Raw genomic sequence first — 12043 nt, 5'->3', positions numbered from 1 at the left:
CAAAAATAAAGTCTGACACTGTTTCCACTGTTTCCCCATCTATTTCCCATGAAGTGATGGGACCAGATGCCATGATCTTCGTTTTCTGAATGTTGAGCTTTAAGCCAACTTTTTCACTCTCCTCTTTCACTTTCATCAAGAGGCTTTTTAGTTCCTCTTCACTTTCTGCCATAAGGGTGCTGTCATCTGCATATCTGAGGTGATTGATATTTCTCCCGGCAATCTTGATTCCAGCTTGTGCTTCTTGCAAGCCCAGCGTTTCTCATGATGTACTCTGCACATACGTTAAATAAGCAGGGTGACAACATACAGGCTTGATGTACTCCTTTTCCTATTTGGAACCAGTCTGTTGTTCCATGTCCAGTTCTAACTGTTGCTTCCTGACCTGCATACAGATTTCTCAAGAGGCAGGTCAGGGGGTCTGGTATTCCCATCTCTTGTAGAATTTTCCACAGTTTATTGTTATCCACACAGTCAAAGGCTTTGGCATAGTCAATAAAGCAGAAATAGATGTTTTTCTGGAATTCTCTTGCTTTTTCCATGATCCCGCAGATATTGGCAATTTGGTCTCTGGTTCCTCTGCCTTTTCTAAAACTAGCTTGAACATCAGGAAGTTCACGGTTCACGTATTGCTGAAGCCTGGCTTGGAGAATTTGAGCATTACTTTACTAGCATGTGAGATATCCTTCATTTTGGTTATTGCATTCTTTAATTCTGTTTCATTGTTCTTTGTATTTTCTAATTCTTTTTTGAAAGCTTATAATTTCTTGCTCTCTGCATCTGTGCTCCTGCCAAGTCCTTTGATCGTCTTTACAGCCATTACTCTGAAGTGTTTCTTGGGTAGACTGCCTACCTCCACATCACTTAGTTTTTCTTACGAGGTTTTATCTTGTTCCTTCACCTTATATATATTTCTCTGTCACCTCATTTTATCTCAAGTGCTGTTTGTATTTTATGTATGTGGTTAGGTTGGTTACGCTTCTCGACTTTAGAGAAGTGTTCCTCTGTGGGAGACATCCTTTTGCATCCCAGCAGTGTCCACCCACCGAGGGCCAGGGGCCAGGTAGTCCCAGGGTAGTGTCTGGCCTGAATTTGCAGATTATTGTGTGGGTTGCGGAACAGTGGTTTTCTCTCTTTGAGAGGCTGGTCACTGTCCCCTGGTGGGTGGAGTTGGGTTTTGATCCTCTGGCAAACCCTGGGTCTGACTCTCCTTCACTTATTCCTTGTCTCTTTTAGGTGGTTCCTTCATCAGCTTCAGGCCAAGCTCGAAGTTACTATGTCGACTGGAGAATGTTGCGTGATGTAAAGAGAAGAAAAATGGCCTACGAGTATGCAGATGAGAGGCTACGGATCAATTCTCTCAGGAAGAATACTATTCTTCCAAAACACCTTCAGGTTAGCTAATTAAGATGAGTATCTGCCAGAAAATCGTTAACTCAAATCACTTCATACTGTTGAAACTTAGTATACTTTGTGGAGACTAGAATCTCGTTTTCTTGGTCAACATAAACAAATACCATTGAAACTTTTGATTATTTTCAAATAAAAAAATTATTCATTCTTAACTAGCCTTTCAACCATTTCATTAGGTGATACTTAGAAAGTACTGAGGCATGGTGACCACACAGAAATTGGAGTTATTTGACCTATAGTGTCTCTCCAGTTCATCCCAGTCTTTCAGCGTGCCCAGCACATGACCTACACTATTCCTTATCCAAGGCCATCCCTAAGCCTGCTTCTGAATTTCTTTACCCATGAGGTGGCCTTCCGTATAGGTTTGACTTCTTGTCATACTCTTTAACTTGAAAAAGAGAATGTCAGCTCAGGCTTCCTGAAGCATAAGTCCTGTGCCTAACTGTTAGCTAAAATACCTGCATTCAAGAGTCTTATCAGAGTCTATAACTCATACTCAAGGCCATTAAACTTATCAAAAGCTTAGAGTAAAAATTATTTCATTCATATAAATTTGGAGAATAATATACAGGTTTTTCATTATCATGGATTCTTTTTAAATCTTATCTAAATTCAGCCAGATAAGCAGAAAACTTAGAAAACTCAGCAGTGGCCACAGGACTGGAAAAGGTCAGTTTTCATTCAAATCCCAAAGAAAGGCAATGCCAAAGAATGCTCAAACTTCTGCACAATTGCACTCATCTCACATGCTAGTAAAGTAATGCTCAAAATTATCCAAGCCAGGCTTCAGCAATACGTGAACCGTGAACTTCCTGATGTTCAAGCCGGTTTTAGAAAAGGCAGAGGAACCAGAGATCAAATTGCCAACATCTGCTGGATCATGGAAAAAGCAAGAGAGTTCCAGAAAAACATCTATTTCTGCTTTATTGACTATGCCAAAGCCTTTGACTGTGTGGATAACAATAAACTGTGGAAAATTCTACAAGAGATGGGAATACCAGACCCCCTGACCTGCCTCTTGAGAAATCTGTATGCAGGTCAGGAAGCAACAGTTAGAACTGGACATGGAACAACAGACTGGTTCCAAATAGGAAAAGGAGTACGTCAAGGCTGTATATTGTCACCCTGCTTATTTAACGTATATGCAGAGTATATCATGAGAAACACTGGGCTGGAATAAACACAAGCTGGAATCAAGATTGCCAGGAGAAATATCAATCACCTCAGACATGCAGATGACACCACCCTAATGGCAGAAAGTGAAGAGGAACTAAAAAGCCTCTTGATGAAAGTGAAAGAGGAGAGTGAAAAAGTTGGCTTAAAGCTCAACATTCAGAAAATGAAGATCATGGCATCTGGTCCCATCACTTCATGGGAAATAGGTGGGGAAACAGTGGAAACAGTGTCAGACTTTATTTTTGGGGGCTCTAAAATCACTGCAGATGGTGACTGCAGGCATGAAATTAAAAGACGCTTACTCCTTGGAAGGGAAGTTATGACCAACCTAGATAGCATATTCAAAAGCAGAGACATTACTTTGCCAACAAAGGTCTGTCTAGTCAAGGCTATGGTTTTTCCTGAGGTCATGTATGGATGTGAGAGTTGGACTGTGAAGAAAGCTGAGTGCCGAAGAATTGATGCTTTTGAACTGTGGTGTTGGAGAAGACTTGAGAGTCCCTTGGACTGCAAGGAGATCCAACCAGTCCATTCTGAAGGAGATCAACCCTGGGATTTCTTTGGAAGGAATAATGCTAAAGCTGAAACTCCAGTACTTTGGCCACCTCATGGGAAGAGTTGACTCATTGGAAAAGACTCTGATGCTGGGAGGGATTGGGGGCAGGAGGAGAAGGGGACGACAGAGGATGAGATGGCTGAATGGCAATCACTGACTCGATGGACGTGAGTCTGAGTGAACTCCGGGAGTTGGTGATGGACAGGAAGGCCTGGCGTGCTGCAATTCATGGGGTTGCAAAGAGTCGGAAACAACGAGCAACTGAACTGAACTGAAGCAGAGAACGGAGTGCCTTGGACCACTCTGTTATAGCTTTTATTGTAATGACATTAAGCTACTTGCCTATATTTAGGCAGTAATAAGAAGTGGCTCCTGAGAAACAAAGCTTAAGATGTTAGGGAGGACAAATTTATGAAGACCTCCATGAAGAGTCTGTGGTTTGAGAACCATCAATAGCTGTGCAGAGCTTCTCTTAATCCTTGGAACTTACATGGCTCTTTCTTGCCTGCCAACTAGCTTACAAGGTGAATTTCTGTCCCAGTGCTAATGAATTTATAGGCTCTCACAGAATGCTCTTTTGTTTCATTTTCCCTTTGCCTAGTTTCCTCATTTGTACACTGCCTTAAACCTTTTATGTTCATATGTACGTAAACAATTTGTAGCTGTTCTTCATGTTCCGTCTCCATAAAACTTAACTTCATTTCACCAGCCCAATCATTTCTCCTGTTCAGTTCCTTTTGTAGCTCTTACTATTTACCATTCATTGACTTAATCATGTTTCATATAATTTTATCATTCTTTCTTTTTTTTTTTTAAAGTATATCACTTCATTTATTTTCGTCTTTGATTTTTCTCCGTCAGTGTTTTGTAATTTTTATTTGTCAGTATTTCTTAATAGCAACATATGTGTGAGCTTCTGGAGGTCAGGAACTACTCTTAATGTTTAATAATTAATATAAACTTGTTTAATAATTAATATAAAAGTGAAAGTGAAGTCACTCAGTCATGTCCAGCTCTTTGTGACCCCATAGACTGCAGTCCACCAGACTCCTCTGTCCATGGGGATTCTCCAGGCAAGAATGCTGGAGTGGGTTCCCACGCCCTTCTCCAATGGATCCTCCCCACCCATGCATCAAACCCAGGTCTCATTCATTGTAGGTGGATTCTGTACCTGCTCTGAGCTACCAGGGAAGCCCAATATAAACTGAGCGGATTTCATATACATTTTCTCATTTATGTGGTTTTAATATGTTAGAGTAATTATTTTGCTTCCATCATAGTTTAGTAAGGGTCTAATCCCACACAAACACATGCACAATACACATACATTTAAGCACATACATAAGAATAAATCTGTCCTGACAAAACCTTAGTGCTAGCTACTGCAGTAATCTATGTTTTCCCCCCGAACCGTTTTTGCCCTTACCATATTTTTTTCCTTACATTGCAAATGATGTTTTAAAAATGTAAATCTCACCTGATCACTTGTCTTTGCATCTCCAGCAGTCAGAATCTTTACTGTTGATGTCAAGGCTCTGTGTGCGCCTATGCTTCCTCCTCTTCATCTTCATGTCAAACATTTCCTTCTACTTGGCCTTCTGAGGTTTCACACTTGCATACTTCAAAAATGTTATGGGAAATAACCTAATACCTCAAGGGACTAGAAAAACAGATAAGCCCAAAATTAGCAGAATCCAAGATTGGAACAGAAATAAATGAAAATAGAAACCAGAAAAACAGTAAAGATATGTGAAACTAAGAGCTGATTTTTTGGAAAAGATAAAATTGATGAGCGTTTAGCTAGACTAACATAGTAAAAGAGAAGATTCAAATAAAATCAGCAACAAAAGAGGAAATATTACAACTGATACCAAAGAAATACAGAGAATCATAACGAATTGATAAGAACAACTGTAGGCCAACAAACTGGCTAACCTAGAAGAAATGGATAAATTCCTAGAAACATAAAACCTATGAAGACTGAATTATGAATAAATAGAAAATCTGAAGTGACCAATGATGAGTAAGGAGATTGAATCAGTAATCAGAAAAAAGTGCAGGACCATATGCCTTCATGAATAAATTCTACCAGTCATTTAAAGAGCAACTAGTGCCAATTCCGGAGAAGGCAATGGCACCCCACTCCAGTACTCTTGCCTGGAAAATCCCATGGACAGAGGAGCCTGGTAGGCTGAAGTCCATGGGGTCACAGAGAGTTGGACTCGACTTAGTGACTTCACTTTCACTTTTCACTTTCATGCATTGGAGAAGGAAATGGCAACCCACTCCAGTGTTCTTGCCTGGAGAATCCCAGGGACGGGGGAGCCTGGTGGGCTGCCGTCTATGGGGTCACACAGAGTCGGACAGGACTGAAGCGACTTAGCAGCAGCAGTGCCAATTCTTCTCAAACTCTTCCAAAAAATTGAGTAAGGGGGAAACAAACACTCCAAAAGTCATTTTATGAGCCCAGCATTGCCCTGATAGCAAAGCCAGATAAGGGCACTACAAAGAAAGAAAACTATAGGTCAGTATCCCTAATGAATAGAGATGGAAAAATTCCCTGTAAAATACCAGCAAACCAAATTCAGCAGCACATTAAAAGAAACATTTACCATAATCAAGATGCAAATAAGTAAGATATTCCATGTTCATAGGTTGGAAGAATTAATATTTTTAAAATGCCCATACTACACAAAGCCATCTGTAGAGTCTGTGCAATTCTTATCAAAATTCCAATAGCATTTTTTTCACAGAAATAGAAAAAAATAATCCTAAAATTTGTATGGAACTACAAAAGACCATCAAAGAGTCAAGCAATCCTGAGAAAGAAGAACAAAGTTGGAGGCATCACATTTCCTGATTTACAAAGCTATAATATTCAAAACAGTATGGTAGTGGCATAAAAACAGACACATATACCAGTGGAACAGAAATGAGAACCTGGAAATAAATCCACAGATAAGTGGTCAACAAGTATTTGACAAGGGAGCCAAAATACTCAGTGGGTGTTGTGGATAGCTTCTCTGTTAGTGGTGTTGGAGAAACTGGATACTCAGATGCAGAAGAGTAGAATCGGTCCCCTATCTTAACACCACTTACAGAAACTCAAAACGGGTTAGACTTAAAAGACAGAACTGAAAGTGTGAAACTGCTGGAAGAAAACAAGGGGTAAACGTTCCTTGACATTGATCTTTGCAGTGATTTTTTGTTTAGTTGTGACACCAAAGGCGCAAGCGACAAAGAAAAGCAAGTGGACTACAGCACACTGAAAGCAACAACATGGAAAGGCAGCCTACACAATGAGAGAAAATATTTGCAAGCCATGTGCCTGATAAAGAGTTTAATATCCCCGAAATATAAGGAAGTCATACAACTCAATAGCACCCCCCCAAAAAAAAAGTGATTAAAAAATAGCAGAGAACCTGAATAGACATTTTTCCAAAAGAGACACAAGTGACCAACAGGTACATGAAAAGATGCTCAACTAATCAGGGAAATGCAAACAAAAACTACAAAGAGCTATCATCTCACACCTGTCAGAATGGCTACTGTCCAAAAGATGAGATAAGTGTTGGTGAAGATGTGGAGAAAAGAACACTGTGCACTGCTGGTAGTGTTGGTGAAGATGTGGAGAAAAGAACCCTGTGCACTGCTGGTGGGAATGTAAATTGGTACAACCACTGTGGAAAATAGTTTGGAGGCTCTTCAAAATAGTAACGATTAGAACTACCATGTATGATCCAGCAATTCCATTTCTGAGTATAAACCTGAAGGAAATGAAATCACTAGATAGAAATGAAGAGAGAGCTGCATCCCCGTGTTCACTCCAGTATTATCCACAGTAGCCAGGGCATGGACGCAGCCTGACTGTCCATCAGCGGGTGAACGAGCCATTCCAGGAATGTGATTTGCACACACAGAGCGGCACAGAGTACGGTAGTGTGATACTGCATGTGTGCTCAGTCATGTTGACTTTGCGACCCCGCTGACTGTAGCCCACCAGGCTCCTCTGTCCATGGGATTCTCCAGCAAGAATATTGGAGCGGTTTGCCATGCCCTCCTAGGGATCTTCCCTACCCAGGGATTGAACCTGGGACTCCCACATGGCAGGCAGGTTCTTTACCACCTGAGCCACCTGGGAAGCCCAGAGTATGATACTATTTAGTCATTAAAAAAAGAAATCTTGCCCTTTGCAATAACACAGATGTACCTTGAGGGCATTATGCTAAGTGAAGTAAGTCAGAAAAACAAATACTGTATGATCTCACTTATATTTAAGAGTCTGAAAAACCAAATTCATAGAAAAAGTAGAATGGCGGTTACCAGACCCTGGGGATTAGGGGAAATGGGGAGGTGCTGGCTAAAGGGTACAAACTTCCAGTTAAAAGGTGAATAAGTTCTGGGGTTAAGTAAGTACAGTATTTGGACCATAGTTAGCAGTACTGTATTACATATTTGAAAGTTGCTTAAAGAGTAAATCTTCATGTTCTCTCACACACAGGGTAATTATGTGAGGTGATGGAGGTGTTAACCTTATTGTGGTAATTATTTTTCACAGTATATACATGTATCACAACATCACATTGTACCTCTTAAACTTACACAGTGTTATATATCGATTTTCTCAGTGAAGCTGGGAAAATCATTTGGGGAGACAACAGAAATGCATCCATGTATTTTCCAAAAGAGAAATGAGAACGTTAGCCAGGAGCTCAGTGACCGAAAGGAAGGAGAGGGAAGTCTTGGGTACAGATACTGTTTCTTAGTCTAGTTGCTGGTTACACAGCTGTTTTCTATTGGTGAAAGCTTTTTGAGCTTTACACTTAGTTTGTGGATTCTTGGTTATGTTCGTTAGGTTTCAATTTAATTTTGAAAAATTACATTGCAAGTATGTCAAACAATTCTGTCATGTTTCTTTCTGGCCTGTTTGTTTCTACTCAGTAAAATTCATCATGGTATCCAGGGCTCTTTTGCCAAACTTGGCTGCATTAATGAATCTAGCCTTTTGTGTTCTCCTCCTCTGAGCATTGACTCATCATCTAGAATAAATAAAGGCGTGTGATCCGTGTAAATAACATTGTGACTTCCCTTAGGAGGTGGCTGATGAAGAAATTGCTGCCCTTCCCCGGGATAGCTGCCCCGTTAGAATCAGAAATCGATGTGTCATGACGTCCCGTCCACGAGGCGTAAAGAGGCGCTGGAGGCTCAGCCGTATTGTCTTCCGTCACTTAGCTGATCATGGGCAACTGTCTGGGATCCAGCGAGCAATATGGTGATCAGCTCCAGAACCTACTGACCTTGCAGGAAAACCATTTAGGCAAGAAGAGACTTTTCTAATAGATAAAAACCTGATTTTTATTTGAGTGTTCTGTCAGTGAATAATATTTTTCTAAACATATTGTTCCCAAGCATAGTGCAAACAGTAATAAAAAAAAAAAGTTTGTGAAAATATGTTCTGTATGGTTGTCTTTTCCTTCAAGTTTAATCTTTTAGCAACATGTAAGTGTTCGAATTTTTTTAAAGAGCATTACTTCATCCAGCAGTATTGTTTTACTGTTCCTCCAGCTCGTTGACATGTAGCTCGTGTGTGGCAATTTTTAATCCTGGGCTGGCTACCCAGATCTGCACAGCTCACTTTACTTTTAGTTGATTGTAAAGACAGTACATTGGAAGGTAAATGTGATGTTCTGGATTATCTAACTAATGCTCAACCTCTGTGTGATGGCTCAGCCAAAAGAGAATCACTACTTGTTTTCGTGCTCCATCTTCAAGAGCCCTTAGAACAAAATGTGCCTCTTTAAGGCCTCAAAACCTATCCCAGGAGGAAAAGTCCTGCTGGAATGGTATGTATTTGCTGTATTCATATTTATTTCATCTGTAACAGAAATGAATAAAGGGAGAAAAAGTTGTCTTTTGCTGTAACTCAGCCCAGTGTTAAAATACCCATGGGGTAGTACAGAAGCACCTACCTAACATCCGTCTAGAAGATGTTCCTGGAGCTGACACCTGAACTTAAATCAGGAGGCAAGGGATGAGATTGTCTGCAAAGAAAACAGTGAAAGCAAAGGCATCAAACAGTGAAACTGCGGTCACTTCAACATATCAGAGCTAAGAAGCACACAACAAAGGCTGTATCAAGGAAGGCATCGCATGTGAGGAGCTAAGACTTAAATACCAGCTGTCAGAGTTTTAAGCAAAGGAATGACAGCTGTGTGGTGGTGGGTGGCCATGAAAGGGAAAGACTACAAGCAAGATAGACAGCTAGGAGGATATCTTAATTGTTCAGGATGACAAGGGCCTGAACTAAGGTAGTAGAATTAGCAAAGTAGAAAAGCAGACAACTTTTTTATTTGGCTGCACCCTCTTCCAGTAACACAAGACTCTACACATGGACATCACCAGATGGTTGATACCAAAATCAGATTGATTATATTCTTTGCAGCCAAAGATGTTCTATACAGTCAACAAAAACAAGACCTGGAGCTGACTGTGGCTCAGATCATGAACTCCTTACTGCCAAATTCAGACTTAAATTGAAGAAAGTAGGGGAGACCACTAGACCATTCAGGTATGACCTAAATCAAATCTCTTATGATTATACAGTGGAAGTGAGAAATAGATTTAGGGGATTAGGTGCCTGTTAGAGTGCCTGAAGAACCACTGGAAGGAGGTTTGTGACACTGTACAGGAGGATGAAGAACGTCCCCAAGAAAAAGAAATGCAAAAAGGCAAAATGATTGTCTGACGAGGCTTACAAATAGCTGAGAAAAGAAGAAACTTGAAAGGCAAAGGAGAAAAGGAAAGATATACCCATTTGAATGCAGAGTTCCAAAGAATAGCAAGGAGAGATGAGAAAGCCTTCCTCAGTTATCAGTGCAAAGAAATAGAGGAAAACAACAGAATGGGAAAGACTAGAGATCTCTTCAAGAAAATTAGAGATACCAAGGGAACATTTCATGCAAAGATGGGCTCAATAAAGGACACAAATGGTATGGACCTAACAGAAGCAGAAGATATTAAGAAGAGGTGGCAAGAATACACAGAAGAACTATACAAAAAAAGATCTTTGATGACCCAGATAACCATGATGGTGTGATCACTCACCTAGAGCCACTCACCTAGATCCTGGAATGCTAAGTCAAGTGGGCCTTAGGAACCATCACTATGAACAAAGCTAGTGGAAGTGATGGAATTCCAGTTGAGCTAGTTCAAATCCTAAAAGATGATGCTGTGAAAAGTGCTGCACTCAATACGCCGGCAAATTTGGAAAACTCAGCAGTGGCCACAGGACTGGAAAAGGTCAGTTTTCATTCCAATCCCAAAGAAGGTCAATGCCAAAGAATGTTCAAACTACCGCTACAACTGCACTCATCTCACACGCTAGCAAAGTAATGCTCAAAATTCTCCAAGCCAGGCTTCAACAGTATGTGAACTGTGAATTTCCAGATGTTCAAGCTGGATTTAGGAAAGGCAGAGTAACCGCAGATCAAATTGCCAACATCCAGTGCATCATTGAAAAGGCAAGAGAATTTCAGAAAAACATCAAATTATGCTTTATTGATTACACCAAAGCCTTTGTAGATCACAACAAACTGGAAAATTCCTAAAGAGATGGGAATACTAGACCACCTTATCTGCCTCCTGAGAAATCTGTATGCAGGTCAAGAAGCAACAGTTAGAACTGGACATGGGACAACAGACTGGTTCCAAATTGGGAAAAGAGTACGTCAAAGCTGTATATTGTCACCCTGTTTATTTAACTTACATACAGAATATACCATGTGAAATGGCTGGGCTGGATGAAGCACAAGTTGGAATCAAGATTGCTGGGAGACATATCATTCACCTCAGATACGCAGATGACACCACCCTTATGGCAGAAAGTGAAGAGGAACTGAAGAGCTTCTTGATGAAAGTGAAAGAGGAGGGTGCAAAAGCTGGCTTAAAACTCAACATTAAAAACTATTATCGTGGCATCCAGTCCTATCACTTCAAGTAAATAGATGGGGAACGATGGAAACAGTGACAGACTATTTTGGGGAGCTCCAAAATCACTGCAGATGATGACTGCAGCCATTAAAAGATGCTTGCTCCTTGGAAGAAAAGCTATGACCAACCTAGACAGAGACATAACTTTGCCAACAAAGGTCCATCTAGTCAAGGCTATGGTTTTTCCAGTAGTCATGTATGGATGTGAGAGTTGGACTATAAAGAAAGCTGAGCACCAAAGAATTGATGTATTTGAACTGTGGCTTTGGAGAAGACTCTTGAGAGTCCCTTCGACTGCAAGATCAAACCATTAATCCTAAAGGAAATAAGTTTGAATGTTCATTGGAAGGACTGATGTTGAAGCTGAAACTCCAGTACTTTGGCCACCTGATGCGAAGAACTGAGTCACTGGAAAAGACCTTGATGCTGGGAAAGACCGAAGGCAGGAGAAGGGGACGACAGAGGATGAGATGGTTGGATGGCATCACCAACTTGATGGACACGGATTTGAGCAAGCTCCGGGAGTTGATGCTGGTCAGGGAAGCCTGGAGTGCTGCAGTCCATGGGGTTGCAAAGAGCTGGACATGACTGAGTGACTTTACTGATTACAGATCATAAGGAGACCATGAAAGCTGCTGACTTCTGGCATATCACTGATAACCTACCTTTTCCTTTGAATCAGGTTCAAGTACTGTTAACTTTTTTTTTTTTTTTGCCATCTCTACTCCTCCCTTTTTTCTTCATGTAATTCATTTGTTGGAGGAGCCAGGTTATTGGTCCTATAGAATGTCAACATTTGGCTGTTTGCTTCTTTATGTGTCCTTTAACTTAGTCTATTCCTATAAAGTGGTATTTACATCCAGTAGCTTGACCAGATTCAGGTTTAATATTTTAGGAATGGATCAGAAG

At 40.6% G+C, this 12043-nt stretch overlaps 1 protein-coding gene across 1 annotated transcript in view; it reads left to right on the top strand.

The window, feature by feature from the left end:
* MRPS14 (mitochondrial ribosomal protein S14) overlaps window positions 1-9067 on the top strand; it is a 20242-nt gene extending 11175 nt beyond the window's left edge. The window contains exons 2-3 of the mRNA XM_010850096.1: window positions 1237-1395; window positions 8239-9067. Of these exons, the coding sequence (XP_010848398.1) occupies window positions 1237-1395; window positions 8239-8421 (342 nt within the window). The 3' untranslated portion in view covers window positions 8422-9067. The remainder of the gene's footprint in view (window positions 1-1236; window positions 1396-8238) is intronic.
* The last annotated feature ends 2976 nt before the right edge of the window (window positions 9068-12043 follow it).

Source organism: Bison bison, unplaced genomic scaffold, assembly GCF_000754665.1.
Source record: "Bison bison bison isolate TAMUID 2011002044 unplaced genomic scaffold, Bison_UMD1.0 scf7180017864289, whole genome shotgun sequence".
NCBI classification, from domain to species: domain Eukaryota; kingdom Metazoa; phylum Chordata; class Mammalia; order Artiodactyla; family Bovidae; genus Bison; species Bison bison.
This window is presented reverse-complemented; position numbering and strand designations above follow the sequence as displayed.